This window comes from Chlorocebus sabaeus, chromosome 17 (assembly GCF_047675955.1).
Source record: "Chlorocebus sabaeus isolate Y175 chromosome 17, mChlSab1.0.hap1, whole genome shotgun sequence".
Taxonomy (NCBI): domain Eukaryota; kingdom Metazoa; phylum Chordata; class Mammalia; order Primates; family Cercopithecidae; genus Chlorocebus; species Chlorocebus sabaeus.
The window spans coordinates 60,164,771-60,189,681 of NC_132920.1; the positions used below are offsets into that span (position 1 = coordinate 60,164,771).

The window sequence follows — 24,911 nt, forward strand, 5'->3', positions numbered from 1 at the left end:
ATGATTAAGAAAAGCTCAACGTTATTTAAAAAAATCAAAGATCAAAAGATAAAGTATGTCCACAACAACCCCAAAATTATTTAGCAGGGGACAGAATGGGGAGAGACCAGAGAAATGTGGGAATGTGCCAAAGTGCTTGTGTGAAGAAAGGGAAGATGTTTACATAATCAAGGGAGGAAAATAAACAAACCCTACAGCTGAGGCCTGTGGCCGCATGCATGGCATGTCCCCTCAGCCGGGCTTCAGTGCAGCACTGGAAGACAGTTCCTGTGCCAGTTGCTCCTGCCCTACCTCCAGCCTATGCTGCAGGGGGCTCTGCTGTTCTGCTGGGGGCTTTTCTGATACATCCCCAAGGGGGAAGTGATACCTCTCGCGGGGTGGAAGTAACACCTCAGCCTCCCTTTGCTGGGCTCCTGACGCCTCTCTTCATGGTTCCTCAGGGAGACTGAGCCCCAGTGGCCCACAGTGATACTTAGAACACTTCACTGGTTTTTCTCCCTTCCTTGCCTCATTCTCCCTAGTCTTTCACTATACTTCCTGCGATCATGTCCCAGATAAACCTGCCCCGCTCACGTGGGACAGTGGGAGGGCACAGAGATGCTCAAACTAAGACAGTAAGTGCCTTAAATTTAAGGCAATCACCTTAAGAATAAGAGAATATATGACTAGTAAACCACAGGAGAAAAATGGATTTGTACGGTATAAACAACAAAATCAAAAAACAAGAACTGCAGGAAATAAAAAATCTGAAAAAAGATCGCAAAAATAAGTCCTAGAAGATAAATTACAATCTCTAGAAAGAATGGTACACAAATCGCCAAAGCAGGATGTTCACGTGATACCAAGCCTTTCTATCAAACGCTGCACCACCTTGTCTGATTTGACCTCAATATATTACTAAAATGGAAACAAAATCAACTGGATCGCTTTTTATGGATGACTTTTACGGTGACAGTAATTCTGACGAATGTTGGACAACCACTTGTTTCCATTTCCTCTAACTGAATATCATCTTCCATCCAGACAGTTAAAACACGTTGTCAAACTGTGATTCATCATGGTTCTTTTATGTTTGGAAAAATCCTAATGACCAAAAAGCCCTTTCTAGTATTTATTTTAAAAAGCTCAAAAGATGACACCTTACCCTCCACCCTTTTTTTAAAAAAAAAAAATTTTTTTTGACTGAGGTACCAATGAAGCATGAAACACATAAAAGATTCCAAGATTTATAAGACAGATCATCATTTGCATAATTTAGAAAGCAAACGGCTGATGATCCTGCTACACAACTCTGGAACACCCTCAAGCACGTCAAGAAATTTCTTTTTTTTTTAATATGAGAAGGGGTTTAGAAAGAAAAGGGATCTGTAAAGAATTTCTTTAGAGGAAGTACTGTACTCCAAACCCTCTCTCCTGCAAAAAGGTGTGGTAGAATGGACGAGGGTGCTATCACCACCTCCTTCATCTCAAACCTTAAAGAACGGATGCTGGCAAGACCAATTAAGGAGGATGTTTTGTATTTCCGGCAACTGGGGGACATTTGGGATTAGTGAAGCCTTGATTCAAGCCTGAGAAAGATGCAATGGCTAAGAGTGACAGTGAAAAATCAAAACCAACAGACAAAAAGCAGAGAGCTATATGGGGAAGGAACTGTGCTTCCCCCAGTGGCAGGGCAAAGAATGCACAGGAATTTCATAGGGGCAGAGATGAACCACATCTAAGAGATACCAGTAATGGGGCTCTGGACATGCTAAACTAAAATATAGCACCTTGATGTACTGAATATTTTAAGCTGAAGGAATCTGAGAAAACAGCAGAAGCAGGAGGGTCACTTTGATCTCCCCCAGCCCCTTCTCCACTGAAGCAGGTCATAAAATTCAGGAAGGATTTTCTTTCTTTTTCTTTTCTTTTTTCTTTTTTTTTTTTTGAGATGGAACCTTGCTCTGTCACCCAGGCTGGAGTGCAGTGGCATGATCTTGGTTCTCTGCAGCCTCTGCCTCCTGGGTTCAAGTGACTCTCCTGCCTCAGCCTCCTGAGTAGCTGAGATTACAGGTGCCCACCACCACACTCAATTAATTTTTCTATACTTTTAGGAGAGATGGGATTTCGCCATGTTGGCCAGGCTGGTCTTGAACTCCTGACCTCAGGTGATCCACCCACCTCGGCCTCCCAAAGGAAGGATTTTCTGACCTTCACCTGAAGGAGGTCATAAGCCCCTCAGGTGAGAGGTGACCTCCCTATACCCAGAGGAAAGGAGAATCCTCATTTCTGAAGAGAGAGGGACACCAAAAGGAATCTGAATGAACCTCTGCTGATGAATCTTGCTAAGTTTCCTCCAGTTTACTGCTCTTAGCTCCTATTTGTCCTATCACATTCTTCAACGACTTTGCACTTTTCCTCAAACCTGGTATAAAAACGCTCAGGTTTAACTGTTTATTTGGGTTTTCATTTCCTTATGAAGGCTCCTTTGTCACTTAAAACTTACATTAAATAAATTTGTAAGCTTTTCTCTTGTTAATCTATCCTTTGTTAGAGACCCAATCAAGGACCAAAAAGAGTAGAAGGAAAAAGATATTTTTCCTCTCCTACAAACCAAAGTCAACAGTAAAAAAACTGTAACAAAAATCTATTTCATGTTGTCTGTATCTTTCTGTACTAACTAAAAGCCCTGGTTCCTACTGCCTAGAGTCGACTTTCTAAAAAGCTTTAGAGAAACCTTTTGGGATCCCAGAGGCTTCCTAATCTGTGCTCTGTTGTAACCTATTTACAAGAAGGTCTTGTTTCAAAATCTCTCACTATACAATTAGGCCAGCATTCCAAGTCCATAATAATACCTCTGAGCAATGGCTTTGATATAATGGGTCTTTTAAATGAACTATAATAAGATTTTTCTTTTTAAAATTTTAGTTTGATTTTTATGCATCATTAATAACACATTTCTTGGATTTAAATCTGCAAGTCATAACTGTATATGGCATAGTGTTTCTACCACTAAATTTGTATCTTAATTCATTCTTTCTAGCCCTTACTTTCTCTTACTTTTATTTCTATTTAATTTCATCACTATATAAATCTGTACCAGCAGCAGATACTGTCTGACTGCCTAGGTGGCATCTCTCCCTAAGAACACCTTTTCCCCACTGTATAGTAGCCATATGGTTTAGGTAGACTAAACCTATTCTCTGCTGGAGGTGGGAGTTGTGGTGGTGGCAAGGAGAACAATGCAATCCAAGTCAGTTAATCACATCCCTCTCATTATTGCAATTAGGTCAAGGGTGGTCTAGTCAGAGAAAAGCTCAGGGCATCTGAACCACTGCTGTGGGAAGTAACCCTCTCTCCCCAAGGATGTAAACAAAAGCATGTGGCCTTCATTGCTCCTGGTGGTAATCTTGCAACCCAAAAGGAAATCAACATGAGGAGGTACCTCACACAGAGAGGAGACAAAGCCGGGAGAATCAGTAAGGTTATAGGCTGAACAAATAACTAAAAGGGATACTATTTCCAGACTTTTCTATCAAATCAGTAAATCTCTGTAGTTTTAAGCCAGTTTGAAATTCCTTTTCTTTGGCAGCAACCGAAAGCATTTTAATGGAACCCCAAAGAGGTTTCCCAAAGGGAAAACATAAAATAATGTTCAATACACTGTTTTTTCAATTTTATGTATAATTGCTGTTTTTTCTTTAATTCATATTGTATTGTGATAAATGTTTATTTTTACCATTTAGAAAAAGAAGTTGTTGAAACTGAGGACCTGTCTCAGTATCTCACCCTCTTTGCCATTTTAATATAGTCGGCTAAAAAAAAAAGTTAAATTACTAAGATAGGCCTTTTTTTTTTTTGAGACAGAGTCTTGCTTTATCGCCCAGGCTGGAGTGCAGTGGCATGATCTCGGCTCACTGCAACCTCTGCCTCCCGGGTTCAAGCTATTCTCATGCCTCAGCCTCCCCAGTACTGAGATTACAGGTGTGCGCCACCATACGAGGCTAATTTTTGTATTTTTAGTAGAGACATGGTTTTACCATATTGGCTAGGCTGGTGTCGAACTCCTGACCTCAGGTGATCTGCCTGCTGCAGCCTCCCAAAGTGCTGGGATTACAGGCCTGAGCCACTGCCCCCAGCCAGTTTTGCCTTTTTAAATTACAGAAACATAATGTCAAATATATTCTCTAGAAATAATCCTATTGGTTAAAAAGTAGTAACTGCCACATCAAACTGTCAAAAGCTTACAAAGGAATAGGCCAGCCTATCTATTTCCTAAAGAAAAAGAACAGACATTTCATGCAGAGAATTTAGAAGACAAAGTTCAGTAGATAAAAGTAAAATAATGAAAATCTCAATTAATACTACTACTTTTTGGTATTTCCACGTAGGTTTTATGTTTACTTTTTTCCTGAGTGTATGGGGAAGGTAGTGGTAATAACCCCATTAAAAAATACAAATAACTTTTACTCAAGAATAAAACTGTACATTTAGGACCTGTTAATCAATACTGTCAAGGCTGATGAAATTCACAATTTGATTAAAATATCATCTACTTGAATGACAGAGCCTTGGGAGAAAAAAACAATACCATCTACTCCAAGAATGGCTTGGGGTAGTAAAAACGTAATTCTCAACCTTACACCATGATACAGGTGCTCAGGATCCAAACTGGTAGCCATAGAGAATAACCAAAGCTACTGTGGATGGGAGGCCTTAAAGTACACAGTAAATGGTGGTAAGTAGTGGTGGCAAGAAACCAAAATGTGTTTTCGAGCAGGCAGTGGAAGTCAAGTTTCCTTGTTACCAATTTAGAAAGGCAACTTCTCTGGTCATTTATATGTTAGTACAATTATTAAACCTTAGTTGTCATTATTACAATAAATCCTACATTTTCAAAAGTGAAAAAAATAAGCTATATATTCAAAAGTTACTTGAATTCACCCAATTTCTCAAGTATATCTATTTTATATAACTGGTATAAATTTGTAAATAAAGAAGCAAGCCACTTCAATAAAATCAGTGGTAAATCCTGTCTAAAAGAAGAAATTATGTGTTTATATGAAACTGTACCTCAAAGTTCATAACACTGTCACTTGGAACTTTCATATATATATAGATTTCTTCAAGAGACATATACTGGTATACCGCTATTCAATATATCTATTCTATTTTCAAGTACTTCTTCTCTGATAATCCAGGACACACAAACATAGGCTCCCTTTCAAGTTGGGCAAAGTGACATATTAAAGAAGACTTCCATGAAGAAGTCAGAAGAATTTCCATTGTACACATTATTATTTCAGTTTCATTAAACCTGTATCTTTCAATACAGGATGTTTAAAGAGACTTTGAAAAAATAATTCATAACTGCTTCCATATCATCTGTTCTTTAGGACTGTTTAGTATTCAACTACTAGCATTCTACTAAGATAGAATATATTTTAATTTTTATGATACCAAAGAGTAGATTTAAAAGGAGAAAACAAAAGGAGATTTGAGAAGTAAAAAAGATAATTATCTTAAAGGAAACTTTTCAGATATATTTCTAAGCAATGTTATTACATGAATATAAATACAAGTTAAGACAAAGAAGCCAGGGCAAGGTTTACTATGCCTATTATATCCCTAGAACAACGGAGACACTTAATATACATTTTCTGAATAAAACTTCAAATCTAGAGAAACAGTCATGGGGGAAACTAAAAACAAGGTAGATCCTACTTTCCTGGGGCTTCTAGTTCACAGAGCAAATACCTTTAAGCAAAATCATTTATATTTATAAATATAGATATATGTATATATACACACATATACATATATGTGTACATATGTACACAGACATGTTTACATACACATATATGTGTATATATACATCTGTTTATATTTATAAATATATGTGTACATATACACATATAGATATTTGCATTTATAAATATATACTTTATGTGTATATACACATATATACATATATACACTTAATATATACATATATATGTATATATGTAATATGTATACATATATACACGCATATATATTAAGTATATATAAAAAATATATATGTGCGCGTGTGTGTGTATGTATATATATGCAGAATTTCATCCATTACTTAAGGTCAGAGTATAAAGTTATAGCATCTGATAAGTAAAATGAGACTGTGTGATGAACCAGTAGAATTTCACTTTATAAAAAAAGTAACCAAAATGATACTGTCTCCTAAGGACAACTGAATTCACTTGAGCCAACAAGTGAGATAAGAAAGCATTCCAGGCATAGTGTAAAAAGAAAAGAAAAAAATGGGGGATTTCTCAAGGGTGAAGTACAAATGACGAATCAGCAGATGACACTGGACAGACAAGGAGAAACACAGTTGTAAAGTCCTGTGTATACGATGCTGAAGAGTTTTAGCCAAGAACATGATTTGATAGTGGGAAGGATAAAACAGTTTTCACTGATTCCATCTATTTTCTCAAAGAAGAGTGAAGCAAAGAAATCGGCAGAGAGTGGAGAGGAGGAAGGGATTCCCAAGGTTAAGGCAAGAGAAAACACAAAAGAGCTCTTTTGGAAAATGACAGAGACTTGAGTAGAGAACACTGAGAGTGCCTGGCAGCACTCCATACTCATTAATGTTATGTGATGGCAGCTTCAAAGTTCAGTCTGAATGGTTGTCTGATATTCTCTATATGGTTCAGGTGCTTGGATACAGACTGGTAGATAGTCGGGTTTAACTGGGTTGGGCATTTTGCTGAGCAAGTATTATGCAGAGAGTGCAGGTCAGGGAGTTAAAGGTCCTTGCAAGCAAATGCTTACAGGACTAGAAAAACTAAATTGAGGAAGGAAAGAAGTAAAGCCATGTGGAAAGTCGTATTTAAAAAGTGGTAGGGTCAATGAACACAGAAGCTCTTGATGGTTTCAAGACAGAGTCTGGGTATTAAAGTTAGCAAGCCACAAGCATAGGCAGTAGTGGTCAGAGTGGGAGACTACAGAGGTTTAGATTTTGGGGTAATGAAACAATTGTTGGCCTTGAAAACAACAAGGAAATGAGCAATAGGCTGAATTTTCAAAAAGCAACCCAAACAATTGTGGAGAAGAAACTGAGCCAGATGCCAGTGTTATCACAAAGGAGGGATAAAGGAAGGTGATGGACCATTGCAAGCAGGGGGATTAGTGGTGGGTAAAAGTCTCATGACCTGGACTTTCAAGGTGCTGAAGTTTTTGAAGGAGAAAAGAGGAGGAATGGTTTGGAAGCAGTCGTAAGAAACAAGACATCCTTTGCCCAACATCCTTTAAGTCTTGAACAATGTGAGTATACAGGGATATGGGTAAAAAGCCTCCCTTAGAGAAGCCAGCAGAGGAAGTTGTATCTTTAGGAAACAAGTTTTAATTATGACATGGTGAAAAGTTCAGAAAAGAGGGACGTCATAGAAGGAATAATCAGTATGTCAGCTGTGCCTTTTTATTTCCCACAGCATCTGTGAAATGCAGAGTATTAAATGCTTGTCAATATGAATGATCAATTAATATTTACTTGGCATCAGCAGGCTATAATGCTACATGGTATTCCACCAAGCTTTTGTTATTGTGTTTTCTCACTTTAATCACTATTGGCAGCTGAGTTACAGGAACACTGAAAGTGGTGTTTTAAATTCCAAAAGAAAAGGGCAAAATTTTGTAAGAAGATGTTAAAGGAAACTTTTAAGTTCCATTCGGAAGTTTAATTTAGCCTCTTAAAAAATTTTAGCCCACATTTTAGAGCCTTAAATTCTTTAGTCATGGTTCCTTCCTTTCACAGGTGTCTCATACTTCTCTGAACTCCTACAGCACTGAAAAGGCTTTACCATGCGACTTCATGTGTCATAACAAATGCCATCTTATTTGCCAGGGCTTTACTTTCTCATATGTTAGCTTCCACTCTCTGACTATACAGTCATTTTCTTGGGGTCAAAGTAGGCATTTAAGAGCTTCTTACTGATTTGGCCTGGGAAAGCCTACATGAGTCACATAGTTCTAAGGCAGAGATAAACTGTCTACAGTACAGGTGTTATTTGCTAACATGCAAGATCTTTAGAAGAATAACGAACTGGGGTTTTAAAAAATACTTCGAAATTATTTTAACTATTCTTCAAGAGAAACGCTTATATGGGAAACAAAGAAAGCAAAATTAGTTATTTAGCCAAAATAATGTGCCCAAACAAAATAAGTAAATAAATCCTGTGTTTTACCTCGATAGTAGGCCTTTGTAATTGCATCAAATTCCTCTTGACCTGCAGTGTCCCATAACATTAGTCTGACATCTTCATCATTAACTCTAAAACAAGAGATGAATTCATTTCATATGTAAAGGAAAATGTTTTTGGTAATATAGCTTTGTGTATATTTTTCATTTTCAAATCCGAAGAGATTAACACTACAAATGCTCCTTGACTTACGATGGGCTGCCCCAATAAACCCCATTGGGGGTTACATCCTGGTAAGCCCATTGTAAGCTGAAAATATTGTAGTCAAAAATATCCTTAAGTCAAAAATGCATTTAACACCCCATTAAACCACTGTAAATTCAAAAAACTCATAAGCTGAACCATTACAAATCCTTATGCTCCTCAACTTATGACGGGGCTATGTCTCAAGAAACCCATGCTAAAGTTGAAAAACTCTTGAGTCAAACCATCTTGAGTCAGGGACCACATGGATACTGTCAGTTTCACCCTGAAAAACTGAGTACTCTCAGATGTTGATATCATTACCAACAGTGAAAGAGTGAAAAACATTCCCCTAAAGCTATAGCTTCCCACGTGATTTGGATTTATCTGCCATGTTTTTTTCTTTGACACAGTCACAGGTAGTGGTGGTCTAAGATTAACGTCTTGGGAAGGGAAATTCCCTTAGGTCACTGCTTGCTCTCCTTTCCCTACATCTTTCCAATGGGTTCTGATGCTTTCGTGATAAAATGAGAATAAGAATGCAAAAAAGCAATTTACCGCCAGTCACGGTGGCTCACGCCTATAATCCCAGCAATTTATGAGGCCAAAGTGGGCGGATCACTTGAGGCCAGGAGATCAGTACCAGCCTGGCCAACATGGTGAAACCCTGTCTCTACCAAAAATACAAAAATTAGCTGTGTGTGGTGGCATATGCCTGTAGTCGAGCTACCCGGGAGGCTGAGATGGGAGAATTGCTTGAGCCTGGGAGGTGGAGCACGACTGCAGTCCAGCCTGGGAGACAGAGTTGAGACTCTGTCTCAAAAAAAAAAAAAAAAAAAAAGGAATTTACCTCCCTGGCTCCCTGGTTGCCCTTGAACTTAAAATTTACTCTATTTTGTCATATAGTCAATTCTCATTATTCACAGTAGTTATGTTCTATTATGCCAGTGTGAACACTGAATTGGCAAATACTGAACCACTGCTCCTAAGGGAAATACAGGGTTAGGTTCTTGAGAACCCCTGGTTACATTTTCATCAACTGATCAATACGTAACCTTGCTTTATGTGTTTCTGTTTAAGACACCTTACTGATATATATTGTTAATTCATTAACACTGAATTCACGACCAACAGCACTGTAACTCGTGTCTGAACAAAGCTTATCTAACATATTTATTTCTTCTGTAACGCACATCATAGCCTTCCTATACTTAAGAATGCTAGACAGCACTGCAGCACTACACTTAGGAGCATTCTTAAACAGCAAAATCACCAAGAAAAAGCACAAAACGTAAAAACTGGGGCATTACACAGAACACAGAAGGGACACAGGTTTACTGTATGAGGGGCTAAAACAACAAAGAGACTTGTTTGATGACCTCAGCTGGGAAGTGCACGCTGGGCAACTTCAATTTTTTGCTGCTCTATGTATGTCCACAAATGACCACAAATGCACACAAATACTGATTCTGGAGTTACAAATAAATATTTTATTATAAATAAAACAAAGTGGGTGAATTTGCATATGCAGAACTTATAAATAATAAGGATTGACTGCATACTTAAATATTTATTTGGTTTCAGGTAGTAAGTACAAAAAGCAAACATCATCAAGACTTAAAATGCTTGCTCTTAAAATATGTTCTGAGGGAGGAAGCAAATATGGAAATATTTTTTAAAAGAGAGTAACAGAATGCAGACTAGAAATTAATCTTTAAAATGATAAAATTATCTTTGATGTTAAAGTTGGGCCAGTAACCAGGTTTGTAGTATTTCTTATTTGGGTAATACATTTTAGTTTGTCTGCTACAATTTAAAATATCCTTAGACATTCTCAGGACTAATGACAAAAAATATTACTCTGATGTGTTTTAGAATCCAACTGAATTTCCTAAAGTAAGATTTCCTTCTCATAGGCAAATTTTGCCCTCCCAAATTTATTTTGTCTTATTTCTTTAGAGTAAAGCAAACTATTAATTCTCTAACTTCCGTAGTCTTGCCTAGTTTCAAAAAGAGAACAGACATTCTAATAAAAAGGAGCCCGTAATACAACTTTCATTCCAAAGAAAACAGCAGTTGGAAATCTCACTGGAGTCAGCATCAGTTTGTGTTTAAGACATGCCCAAGGTGTCACCAATAAATCTAAAACAGATATGAGACAGAAAAAAACGTGGGAAGGAGAGTAGAAAAAGAAAAAAAGTGAAAGAGGAAGGGAAGAGATGAAAGAAAAAAAAAGGGTAAAGTTACACACGTGATGAAACCACCATCACGGTCGCATAAGCACTGCCACTAGTGGCCACATCTCGAAATCCACTGCAAGTAGTTAACTATTATTCCAATAAGTCTTGGATACAGTTCATAAATCAAAGCCAAAGGAATAAAACAGCCAAGTACTTACTGAATTTGTCGCTCCAAAAAATCAACTCCAATGGTTTTCTTGTAGTCTTTTGTAAAAATGCCTTTGCAATATCGCTGAATCATACTTGATTTTCCAACTGCTCCATTCCCTACAACCACCATCTTTATGGCGACTTCCATATCTTCCTCCAACATTTTTGGAGCTGAAATGGTTTCTGTACCAACTCTAATTCCAGGAGATCAGATCTTCTCTCTCAAATCTGTGGTTTAAAATGAAATTATTTTTTCATAAAAATGTACAAAATAAACTGTTTTATCAAGAAATCATCACATTGCATTGCAAGGATGTGTTTTCATACCTGAGGCCCCCCCCCCACTCTTTTTAAATAATGTAAATTCTCTGAAAGGTACAGCAATAACACAATTCATTTTTGAATGAATCCTCATCAATAGCACAATGCATGGCATTCATATATCAATAAATACCTAGATCTACTTTCATAGAGACGATGATTAGGGTCATTAGACTTGATGCCTGATTCTTTTTTTTTTTTTGAGACGGAGTCTTGCTCTGTAGCCCGGGCTGGACTGCAGTGGCCGGATCTCAGCTCACTGCAAGCTCCGCCTCCCGGGTTTACGCCATTCTCCTGCCTCAAGACTCCCGAGTAGCTGGGACTACAGGCGCCCGCCACCTCGCCCGGCTAGTTTTTTGTATTTTTAGTAGAGACGGGGTTTCACCGTGTTAGCCAGGATGGTCTCGATCTCCTGACCTCGTGATCCGCCCGTCTCGGCCTCCCAAAGTGCTGGGATTACAAGCTTGAGCCACCGCGCCCGGCCGATGCCTGATTCTTTAAAGGCACCACTTGCTAGTTCTGTGCTCTTAGTGAACACGTTGCTTAACTTCTTCAGGCTTCTGTTTCCTGGCAATAATATCCATCTCATACGGTTGTTGATCAATGATACATGTAGAGCACTCAGCATAGTGAAAGTTATGCATTCAAAATTTAGTTAAGCATTCCTGATCCAAAAATCTGAAGTCTGAAATGTGGCAAAATCTGAAACTTTTTAAGCACTGACATGATGCCATAAGGGAAAAATTCCATATCTGACATGTGACAGGTCACAGTCAAAAGAGAGTCAAAACTTTATTTCATGCACAAAAATACTGAAAGTACTGTATAAAAGAGGCCATGTGTATAAGGCATATATGAAACATAAATGAATTTCCTGTTAAGACTTGGGTCCTGTCCCCAAGACATCTCATTATGTACATGCAAATAGGGCAGGTGTGGTGGCTCATGCCTATAATCCCAGCATTTTGGGAGGCTGAGGCAAGAGGATCGCTTGAAGCCAGGAGTTTGAGACTAGCCTGGACAACATATGGAGACCCAGTCGCCACTAAAAAAAATAAAATAAAATAAATTAGCCGAGTATAGTGGTGCATGCCTGTAGTCACAGCTACATGGGAGGCTGAGGTGGGAGGATCCCTTGAGCCCAGTGATTTGAAGCTGCAGTGAGCAATGGTCATGCCACTGTACTCCAGCCTGGGTGATAGAACAAGATGCTATCTCTAAAAAAATTAAAATAAAATTTTAAAAAACATTGTAAATTCTCCATAGTGTATCACCAAATAGGCAACAAATTCAAAATCTGTGGAAATCGCTTTTCAACCTCACAGGTAATAATCAATGTCCCTAAAAAAGCACCCCAAAGAAGGTTTCGTATAATAGTGTATGACCATGTGTCAGCATTGGGCTGTTAGTTATAACGATTTAGTGTTTGGCTTACAATGAATCCTGTACAAATAAATATCTTACACCACACATTCCTGCTTTAGTTTCAAACCTTTATAGTTACACATACAATGAAAGCAATAGAATGGGCACTGTTTGCATTTTAGGAATGAAAAGAACAGAAATTCAATTTCTTCATGTTTCTTCTTAAAATTACTAGTTAGGCTACTGCCCATTTAGCTATTATATTTCAACTACTTTAACTTAAAATCCTTCTATACAACCACTCCACCAAGAGAGTCCAAAAATGTGAAGAACATTCCTTTTTTTGTCCCTAATAGTCTCAGCAATTGTCTCCGGTACTTTACAAACCTGAGTGATCATAAGAATCACCTAAAAGTACTTGTTAAAGTATGGTCCTGGGTCTCCACCTCAGATATAATTTATCAGAAATTTCACAGGAGGCCTTGGAATCTGGTTTATAGAACAAGCACAAAAGGTGCTGCTTAGCTCTCCCTTCAAGAGCTGCTAGCTGGCAGTCTCTGCTACCTCACCTTCAGGATCCACTGCACTGTCCACTCCCGTTAAGGCCACATTCTCCCCAGGGAAAGATTAAACAGGCAGGGCCACTTGAGTTGGGCCAATTCTGCACAACGTGGATCCTCTTTGGTCTGGGGCTCCCATCAGACTAGCTGAGATTTTTTCAGAAATGCACTGCAGTCTGGGGTTCTTTCCACCCCATCTTTCTTCATCCTTTTACAAGTATAAAAAACTAGCATTGCAGCCTCTTTATCCTTCTCAGGCATTTCCTCCAATAAATCTCTTGCATTTCTAATTCCATCTTGATATTTGCTTCCTGGAGAACCCAAATGGATATACATCCCAAGTGATTTTACATTCAGGTAAATGTCAGAGCCAATACCCTACGCTAGTGATTCTCAATTTTGGCTATACATTGGAATCACCTAGATAACTTTTTAAAAATACTTGGCTGGGGGCAGTGGCTCACACCTGCAATCCCAGTGCTTTGGGAGGCTGAGGCAGGAGGATGGCTTGAGGCCAGGAGTTCAAGACCAGCCTGGGCACCATGTGAGACCCTGTCTCTATCAAAAAAAAAAAAAAAAAAAAATTGGTCGGGCATGGTGGCGTGAGCCTGTAGTCCCAGCGACTCAGGAAGCTAAGGTGGGAGGACTGTTTGAGCCCGGAAGTTCAAGGCTGCAGTGAGCTATGACTGTACCACTACACTTCAGCTTGGATGACAGAGCAAGACCCTGTCTAAAAAAAAAAAAAAAACCTGATGCCTGATGCCTACATCTTATCCTCTGTGTATACAATCAGATGGTCTAGGGCAGTGGTTCCCAAACATTTTGGTACTAGGGACTTGTTTTGGTGGAAGACAACTTCCACAGGTGGGAGGTTGGTGGGGGGCATGGTGGAGGGATGGTTTGGGGATAAAACTGTTCTACCTCAAATCATCAGGCATTAGTTAGATTCTCATAAGGATATAAGGAGCACTGCAACCTAGATCCCTCACATGTGTAGTTCTCAATAGAGTCTGGGCTCCCGTGAGAATCTAATGCTGCTGCTGATGTGACGAGGCGGAGCTCAGGTGTAATGCTTGCAGCCACTCACCTCCTGCTGTGCGTCCCGGTTCCTAACAGGCCACAGAATGGTACCAGTCCACGGCCTAGGGGTTGGGGACCCCTGGTCTAGGGTACAATCCGGACATCAAGTATCACCATCCTATTACCCTACACAAGATGTAGTCTTCAGGACACAGGGTCAAATATAAAATTCTGACCAGGAGCTGACCCTTGTTCATCCAGCTGTATCTCACACTGGTTCAGTTCCTAGAAAGCAACTTCCTTTCTCTACCTAAATAATTCTTCACCCAAGAAGACTGTTACGTTCATAAAAAGGCAACAACAAAACTCTTATCACATTTTATCCTTTTAAAGATAATACTTCACTTTTGCTTCTGAAATGATAGACATTTTTCCCTATTCCTTCCTCTAAATATAACTAAAATTTGTGAATATTATAAATAAACAAACATTAGACATCGAAAAGTGAAAAGGTACCACAAGGCACAAAGAACAACATGGTAATGAGTTTTCCTTGAGTTCTTTTTACCTCATATATCCCAGACTGGATTATAGAGAAGCTAGTAACCAGGAAATGTCACCACCAACGACAAAAAGAAACATAAAAGCTACTCTCTTGAGGCAAAGGAGCAGGAAAGGGAAAGCCTAGCAAGGCGGAGCTTGCAGGGAGCCGAGATCGCGCCACTGCAGTCCAGCCTGGGCAACAGAGTGAGACTCCGTCTCAAAAAAAAGAAAAAAAGAAAAAAAAGAAAGAAAGAAACCTAGAAAACACCCCTACCCTTGTGAGGGCTATATTGATGCACCCCAACTCCCTCAATGGGGTGGTGTCAGAGAAGACCAACCGGGGAGGACTGGGGAGGACTTTCATCCTCACTGGGGAGAAATGAAGGCTCCCCCAACCCCTGCCCAACCACCACCAAGGCATCCCTGGAGACCATGTGGGAGGCTGAACTTCCACCCATCCACCAATTCAGTCATCCCTACCCATTTTTACCTCCACTTTTTTGCTGGGGTGGTGTCAGATGAAGCCTATTAGAAAGTCAGGACTTCCACTATCTCTCACAGGTAATAAGGCCATCTGCTGACTCCCCACAGTGTCAGTGGGTCACCTCCTCCCAGTCAGGGTGGTATCGGTGGCCCCAGTAGAGAGTCATCATGACCAGTAGTAAGAGGAGCTCTTCCCACTCTCAGTTTCTTTCTCTCTCTCTCTCTCTCTTTTTTTTTTTTTTTTTTTTTAAGACAGTGTCTCATTCTACACTCCAGGCTGGAGTGCAGTGGGGTAAACACAGCTCACTGCAGCCTCAACTTCCTGGGCTCAAGCAATCCTACCATTTCAGCTGGGACTACGGGCGCACACACCACGCCTGGCTAGTTTTTGCATTTTTTGTAGAGACAGGGTTTTGCCATTTTGGCCAGGCTGATCTCAAACTCCTGGGCTCAAGCCATCTGCCTGCCTTGGCTTCCCAAAGTGCTGGGATTACAGGCACGAGCCACCAAGCCCAGCCCACTATGTTTCAACGGAAGGCAAGCAGGAAACCTGGAGTTTTATCCTCACCTGGTAGTAAAGACGTACTGCCCCACCCTTCCTGTTTTTGGAGCACATCAAAGGAAGAGAATCAAGCTAAAAGAGTATGTAATGAGACCAGAGAATCACAACATAACACTCCCAATGTCCTGGTTTCATTGAAAATCACTCAGCACACCAAGAACCACGAAAATCTTAACTCAAATGCAAAAGACAATCAATAGACACTAGCAATGAGATGACAGACATTAGATTTATGTAATAAGGTTTTTAAACATAAAAAGTTAACTGGCAGTCAATGAGCAATTATGGATATACTTGAACAAATGTAAAACATAAAGAGTCTCAAAAATAAACAGAAGATATAAAGAAGCACCAAATGGAAAGTAGAACTGAAAATTATAATAACCATAATTTTAAAAACTCAATGATAGGTTCAACGGCAGAATAGAGAGGACAGAGGAAAGAATTAGTGAACTTGAACATAAAATCTGAGCCAAGCAAACAAAGGCTGAAATAAAGGAAAAAGCCTTCAGGACCTGTGGAACTAAACCACAAAAAAATTGCATATTTCTGTCATTGGAGTTCCAGGAGGAGAGGAGGAAGAAGATAGGGCTAAAAAAGGACTTGAAGAAATAATGACTGAAAATTTCCCAAATATGGAAAAAGACAAAGCTACAGATTCAAGAAGCTGAGTAGATCCCAAACAGGATAAACCAGTCAAAATCTAGACCTAAACAGATCAAAGTCAGACTTCTGAAAACTAAAGACAAAACCTTTGAAAGCAGCCAGAGAAAAAGGATGGGGAAAAGTCATTTGAATGACAGTGAATTTCTCCTCAGAAACCATGGAGGCCAGAAGGAAGTGGCGCATCATTTTTTGAGTGTTGAAAGAAAAGAACTGTCAACTCAAAATTATATATCCAACAAAAATATCCTCTAGGAATGAAAAGGAAATCAAGGTAATCTCTGATGACGGAAAACTGAGAGCATTTGTTGACAGCAGACCAATGCAAAAGAAGAGCTAAAGGAAGTTCTCAAGTGGAAAGGAAATAATTTTTTAAACAAAGAACTTGGAATATCAGAACAAAAGAAAGAACATGGCAAGAGCAAAAATACTGTTAAATCCAATAGACTTCCCTTCTCTTCTTAAATGTTCTAAACTATGTTTGATAGTTGAAAAAAAATTATAAAACTGTCCAATGTGGTGTTCAATATATGCAGGGAAAATATTTAAGACAATTAATTATAAATGGGGATGGATAAAGGACTATAAAGGGAGGTAAGCATTCTACACTTCACTTGAATTTGTAAAACATTGACTGCAATGATAAATTATGGTGATAAATCACATATACAGTCATGCACCACATAACATTTCGGTCAATGATGGATTGCATATACAACAGTGGTCCCTTAAAATTACAATGCCATATGTTTACTATGCCTTCTCTATGTTTAAATATGTTAAGATACACAAATATTTGCTAATGTGTTACAAGTACCTACAGTATTCAATACAGTAACAGTGTACAGGTTTGTGGCTTAGGAGCAATAAGCTCTAGCATACAGCCTAGATGTGTAATAGGCTATACCATCTAGGTTTGTGTAAGTACGTTTTAGTATGTTCACACAATGACAAAACCATAATGTGCATCCCCATCGTTAAGCAATGCATGACTGTATGTAATGTAATACCAAGAACAACCACTAAAACAATAATACAAACAGGTACACTCAAAAACACACAGATAAATCAAAATGAGATTCTAAAAACACAATAAAGCCAGAATCTAATTGATATTTATAGAACTGTCTATACAACAGCACAATATACTTCCTTTCAAGTACCCAGATTGAACATATTCTGGGCCATAAAACAAACATCAGCATGTCACAGGGCAAACCCCAAAACTGGAGTTCAGCCCAGGAGGCCACGTGGGTTTTTGGCTTTGTGCAGAAGGAATTCAAGAGTGAGCCGACAGAGTGAAGTGAAAGCAAGTTTATTAAGAAAGTACAGGAATACAAGAGTGGCTACTCCATAGACAGAGCGGCCCTGAGGGCTGGTGGTTAGTTATTTTTATGGGTTTTTTTTTATTACATGCTATACAAGGGGTGGATTATTCTTGAGTTTTCTGAGAAAGGGATAGGGAATTCCCAGAACGTTTCAGACAATATAATGTAACTTTCAAACATTGCCATGGCATTTATAAATTGTCATGGTGCTAATGGCAGTAACCTTTACTATGCTAATGTATTATGATTAGCATACAAGGAGCAGTGAGGACAACCAGTGGTCACTTGCATGACCATCTTGGTTTTGGTCAGCTTCTTTACTGCATCCTGTTTTGTCAGTGGGGATCTTTTAAGACCTGTATCTTATGGAACCAGAGCTATCGACCTCCTGTCTCAAACACACTTAAAATAATGGAAACCATACAGAATGTGTTCACTGATCACAATGGAATCAAACTAGAAATCAATAACAGAAAGATAAAATAGGGAAATCTCCAGACAGAAACTAAAAGTACACACTTGTAAAACAATCCAATATTCAAAGTAGTAGTCACAAGGAAAGTTAAAAAAAAAAAAAAAACTTATTAAATGAAAGTGAAAATACATGTGAAACTTAGTAGGGCACACCTAAAGTACTGCTGAAATGGGAAAATATATTTTATTTTATTATTACTATTTTTGAGACAGAATCTCACTCAGCAGTCCAGGCTGGAGTGCAGTGGCCCGATCTTGGCTCACCGCAAACTCCCCCTCCCAGGTTCAAGCAATCCTGCCTCAGCCTCCCAAGTAGCTGGGACTACACACATGCATCACCATGCTGGGCTAATTTTTGTATTTTTAGTAGAGACAGGATTTCACCATGTTGGCCAGGCAGGTTTCTAACTCCTGGCTCAAGTGATCCGCCCACCTCGGCCTCCCAAAGTACTGGGACTACACGCGTGAGCCACCGTGCCCAGCCTGAGACACGAAAATTTGGAGCACTAAATGCTTACCTTAGAAAAGGAAAAAAGTTTCAACTCAATAATCTAAGCACTCACCTCAAAAACTAGAGGAGCAAAGTAAACCCAAAGCAAGCAAAAAAAGGAAGATACTAAAAAAGAAGAACAGAAATCAATGAAATTGCAAACAGAAAAACTGATGCAACAAAAAGCTGGCTTTTTGAGAAGATCAATAAATTTAACAATACTTTAGTGAGACTAACACAAAAAAGAGAGAGAACACAAATACCCAATACCGGGAATAAAATAGGGGATAGCAACATAGACTCTGCAGACTCAAAAGGATAACGTAACAACCCTACACACATAAATGTGACAACCCAGACAAAATGAACCAAATTCTTCAAAAGCATAAACGACCATGATTCACCCAATATAACAGAGGTCTATTTGAATACCCTATAACTATGAAGGAAATTGAATCTGTAATGTAAAAACTCGGAAAGAAATCTACAGGATCCGGCAGTTTCACTGACGAATTCTACTAAACATTTAAAAAATTAACACCAATATACACAATCTCCTCCAGAATAGAGACGAGGAAACACTTGCCAACTCTTTTTATGAAGCCAGCATTATCTTGATACCACAAAAAGACACTACAAAAAAGAAAATTAGACAAACTCTTCTGAACAAAGATGCAAAAATCTTCAACAAAGTATTAATAAACTGAATTCAGCAATATTTAAAAACAATAATACATTGCAACCAAGTAGACTTTATTTTGGGAATGCAAGGCTAGTTAAATACTCAAAAAGCAATCAATGTAATCCACCATATAAACACAACATAGTATCAATTGGTGCAGAAGAAACACTTGACAAAATTCAACATTTGTGAAAAAACTCTGAGCAAACTAGAAATAGAATGGGACTTCTTCGACCTGGTAAAAGGCACCTATAGGCCAAGCACAGTGGCTCACGTCTGTAATCCTAGCACTTTGGGAGGCCGCAGCGGCAGACTGTCTGAGCTCGGGAGTTCGAGACCAGCCTGGACAACATGGTGAAACTCCGTCTCAACTAAAAATACAAAAAATTAACTGGGTGTGGGGGCGCTCACCTGTAATCCCAGCTACTCAGGAGACAGAGGCACAAGAATTGCTTGAACCAGGGAGGCAGAGGTTGCTGTGAGCTGAGATCATACCACTGCACTCCAGCCTGGATGACAAGAGTGAGATTCTGTCTCAAAAAAAAAAAAAGCATCTATAACATAAAACAATTCTAGAAGACTGCTTTCCTCAGATTGGGAACAAGGTAAGGATATCTATTCTCACTACTCCTATTCATCATACATGAAGTTCTAGTCATTGTAATAGGAAACAAAAATAAATAAAACACAGATTAGGAAAAAAATAAATAAAACTTTCTCTATTCACAAGTGATATGATTATCTCTGTAGAAAAACCCATGGAATCTACCAAAAATTTAAAAACCAAACCCTGAACTAATGAGTTTAGCAAAGTTAGAGGACATATGTACAACACACAAAATTCAATTGTATTTCCACATACAATGTACAATTTGAAACCAGTATTTTTTAGAATGAGATTTACAATAGCTCAAAAAACATTAAATAGTTAGGTATAAATGTAACAAAACATGTACACAATCTGTATGCTGAAAACTATAAAACACTAAACAAATCAAAGACCTAAATAAATGGAAAGACATATCATGTTCATGGATTGGGAGACTCAACAAAGTAAACTTAGCAATTTTCCCTAAATTGATCTGTGGGTGTAATACAATTTCAATCAAAGCTCCAGCAAATTTTTCTGTATCCACAAGTTGATTCTAAACTTTATACACAAAGGTAAAAGAATCAGAATAGCTAAAACAATTTTGAAAAAGAATGAAACTGGAGGAAATTATACTACCTGGTTTAAAGACATTACAATGCTAAATTAACAAAGTGTGATACTGGCCAAGGGAAAGTTAAGTAAATCAGTGGAACAAAACAGGCCCAAAATAGACCCTCACAAATAAAGCCAATTGATTTTTAACAAAGGTGCAAAAGCCATTCAATGGAGAGAAGACAGGTCTATTCAGCAAATGCTGATGGAACAACTGGACGTCCATAAGCAAAAAAGTAAACCTTCACACCTTATACAATCAACTCAAATGGATCACAGATCTAAATGGAATACTTGTATAAAACAATTTTTAGAAGGAGAAAATCTTGACCTGTTAGGCAGAGTTCTTAGACATGACACCAGAAGATCCATAAAAGGAAAAATTGATACTGGACTTCACCAAAATTAAAAACACTGCTGTCTGAAAGACACTGTTAGAATGAAAAGACAGACTGGAAGAAAATACCTGAAAAACATGTAACTGACATATAATTTGTATCCAGAACATATAAAGAACCCTCAAAATTCAACATAAGAAAACAGACCAATTTAAAAAAGGGCAAGAGACTTGGCCAGATACCTCACCAACGACTCCATGTGGCAAATGAACACATGAAAACATGTACAACATCTTTAGCCATTAGTTAAAGGCACATTAAAACCACAATGAGATACCACTACACACCTATTAAAATGGCTAAGTCTTAAAAAACTGACACTACCAAATGCTGGGAGTATGTGGAGCAACTAGAACTCTCACATGTTGCTTGTGGGAATGCAAAATGACACACTCCAGAAAAGAGTTTAACAGTTTTTTTTAAAGTTAAACATACATTTACCATATGACTCTGCAATCCACTTGTAGCAATAACCTAGAGAAATGAAAACATGTCCATACAAAAAACCTTTACATGGTATTTATAGCCGATCAATTCATAATCACAGAAAACTGAAAACCTCAATGTCCTTCAATGGACAGATGTAGAAACAAACTGTAGCATTTCCACATAATAAAACAGTACTCAGCAATAAGAAAAGAAATTATCCATACATGAAACAACTTGGAAAAATCTTAAAAGCATTTTGCTGAATGAAAAAAAGCTAATATCCAAAGATTACCAACTGTTATGATTCCATTTCTAGAAAATATTAATAATTGCCAGGGGTAAGGAGTATGATATAAAGGGATCACATTAGGTTTTTTTTCTGTGAGGGCGGGGAGTGATCGATTTGTTCTACATCCTTATTGTAGTGGTGGTTACATGACTCTAAAATTCGCAGAACTGTACACCGAAAAAAAGATCAATTTTACCATATACTTTTAAAAATAATACATTAATTTCCTTAAAATAAATTTAAAGAAAAAAGCCAAATTAAATGTTAACAGTCGGACTCTTGCTTTTCAGAAACTACTCCATAGACTTAAAGCACTAGATCAAAACAATTACGTTCCTAGAAATAAGCATAATTCTGAGTATAATTAAAGACCTTGACAATAATACTTTATATAAACACCCCAAAACTTAACATTTTGCTAACGCAGTCTAATAAATTAGAAAAGCAAAGGGTGAGTTAACTCACCAATCAAAAGGTTGTTTTCTCACAACGGCCTTTATTGAAGTAGAAGTACAGTTATATTTGTAAAAATACTGAAAAACTTCCTAGGGTCAATGAAATTACCTAGATGTTAGGAGACATATAAAAACCTAGAGAAGTTAACAGCCCTTTTCAGACCCCACTGCCACTTCACTAGCTCCTGATAAGGAAGTTCTTACTCTCACACGCTCTCACGTTCTTACTCCAGGGAACTGCCGATGACTCCTCGGATCTCCGAGTAAAGTTAAGTCTGTAGCAACCAGTGTCAATGGAACAGCACAATTTGGCTCATTTATATTCCAGCACTCTATGAGCAAGAAACTAGGGAAGGGTGGGGTCGCGGGTAAAGAGGGGTCGCACTGCAGGGAGGAGTCTACATGCCTTGATGGAGCTGAGGACCCTCTTCGCCTTCAAACCAAACCTGAGCACTTCACGCCCTCACCGGTGTCTGGCCCAGCCTGGGTCGCCCCTTCCCCATTCAGGACTTGGGGCAGGCAAAAAGCCGAACTCTCGGCCAGACTGGGGCCGCAGCGCCGCCCCCGCTCCATCCCTCTTTCCCGCCCACCTGGCAATTCCAGGTACCGACCGCTGGGAGCTGGGAGGGGGCGCCGGGCTGGCGCTGCCGCCCACCTTCTCTAGCTGGAACTTGGGATCGGTGCTCAAGGGCGGGAGAGCCGGCGCTCGGCTGTTCGAACCCGGGGATGGGGGAGCCGGGCCTGGAGGCCCCTGCCCACTCCCGAGAGTAAGGCACAACCCGGGACCCCGGGGAGAAGCTGACTCTTCCCCAGTGGAGCCGGACGAACCCCCAGCCGCTGGAGAGGGCGAGTGAGTGCAGCGCCGCTGCACCGCAGCGCGAGCCGCTACTCACCGTCCCCCGCCCGCCGCGGACCCGCCGCCTGGCGCCACCAGCTCCTCCTGGTCGCGGCGCAACCGCTGCCGCCGCTGCCTCCTCCCGACGCGCCAGTTCTCCCTGCGGGGCCGCGCGGCTAGTTCGCACCCTCTTTCGCTCTCTTAAGAATGATTATGATTTTTAAACGAACTTTATTGGTAGCCAGGGCTCAGGGGCTCAGCAGCAGCTCCGATGGGGATGGTGGGGCGCGGGAGTCTCGATTCCCCTCATCTGTGGACCCGCCGCGCTGCGGAGCATGCGCCGTGCTTCGTTTGCGCGTGCTCTGTGCAGACCCGCGGCCCTGCCCCGCCCATGTTCTGGCGGGTGGCGGGCGACAGCTCAGCTTTCCAGGCGCCTCCAAGGGATCCCGGGAGGGCAGTGGGGAGACCAGAGGCGAGCAGGATCTATCCTAGATCGTGAACTCTAGAAAAGAGAAATAGGCCAATGACGGTCTGCATAAGTTTCACAGAGTTATCACACTTCCGGAGTCCTCAAAGGGCTTGCCCTGCATCGTACACATACCTTATTTTCTTGACCAGATGACATCTTAAGTGGCCGAGTGAGCAAAAAATGTCGAACAAAGTCGAAAACGCACACACACAGCCTGCAGGATTTGGCTGGGCAAAATAGAAGCCTGAGATGGTTAATTATTCAGAGAAGCAAACCAAAAACGAAAAGGTCCCGCAAAAGCAATCTCAACTTTGTTTGCTTCAGTTGTTTTTATATTTCAAAATAAAATAGAATAGAAAAAAAAGATGGAAAATACCAAGTGTTGGCCAGGATGTAAAGTCACTGCATTGTTCTACTCTGCTGCTGGAATGTAAACTGGAACAATTCCTTTGAACAACAGTTTGGGACTGTCTGCAAAAGGCGCATACCCTATGGCCCCGCAGTCCCACGCCTCCATATACAGCAAAGAGAAACGAATACTTAGGGTGCACCGACAGGCAGGTATCAGAATGTTCGTAGCTGCATTTATTGTAATAATTCCTTAATGAGAATAACCCAAAAGACCATCAACAATAGAATAAATGAATGAAATTACACAGGGTTCGCATAATAAAACACTATACAGCAACGCAAAGAACCATCTGCAATAATTACGGGCAACAACGTGGATCAACTGCGGAAACCTAATGCCCAGCATAAAAAGACAACAAAAGTACACATGGCGTAAGTTCATTTCTATAAAGTACAAAAACAGAAGAACTAAGCTGCTCAAAGTTAGCATAATGGTTACCTTGGTGGGCAGGGGATAGTGACTGGAAGGAGTCAGCAACTAGAAGAGGGGCTTCCAGTTAGCAACTGAAAGAGGGGCTTCCTTCTAGTAAGGTTCTCTCTGTTGATTTTGGCGCTAGTTATAAAAGCGTGTCCATTTGTGAAAATTCATGCTGTACTCTTATGCACATTTTTCTGTATGTGAATTATACTTCACACTTAATAATTTTAAAAATTAAGTGGAGATTGTTTTACTTATAATAGCAATAGTATTTGTAAGAAATTTAATATCAAGTAGCTAACAGATTTATCTCTAGGATTTGGTTGGCAGTCTCTTAAATTTGAGTAACATGCTGATGCCCTTTCTGAGAAAAAAAAAAAAACGATTAAAAAGTTGGCAAATGACTTGAATAGACATTTCTCCAAAGAAGATATACAAATAGCCAATGAGCCCATGAAAAGAGACTCAAGGTCACTAATCATGAGGGAAATGCAACTCAAAACCATGAGATACAACTTCACACTCATTAGAATGATGATTATAAACAAAGCAGAACAGGAAATAAATAAGAGTGTTGGCAAGGATGTGGAAAAATTACCACCTTTGTGTGCTGCTGGTGGGAATGTAAAATGGTACAGCCACTATGGAAAATTGTATGGTTCATCAGAATATTAAAAATAGAATTATCATATGATTAAATAATTCCACTTCTGAGTATATGTC

The 24,911-nt window shown here is 39.4% G+C and overlaps 1 protein-coding gene across 9 annotated transcripts in view; it reads right to left on the reverse strand.

The window, feature by feature from the left end:
• RAB23 (RAB23, member RAS oncogene family) overlaps positions 1 to 23,322 on the reverse strand; it is a 35,081-nt gene extending 11,759 nt beyond the window's left edge. The window contains exons 1-4 of one of the 9 annotated variants that reach the window (XM_073006109.1): positions 22,260 to 22,424; positions 22,066 to 22,145; positions 10,798 to 11,017; positions 8,202 to 8,287 (exon numbers count right to left, since the gene is read on the reverse strand). In XM_073006109.1, coding sequence (XP_072862210.1) covers positions 8,202 to 8,287; positions 10,798 to 10,952 — 241 coding nt within the window. In that variant the 5' untranslated portion in view covers positions 10,953 to 11,017; positions 22,066 to 22,145; positions 22,260 to 22,424. The other 8 variants (XM_073006110.1, XM_073006106.1, XM_073006108.1 and 5 more) reach the window with 8 other exon arrangements.
• Positions 23,323 to 24,911: the final 1,589 nt, after the last annotated feature.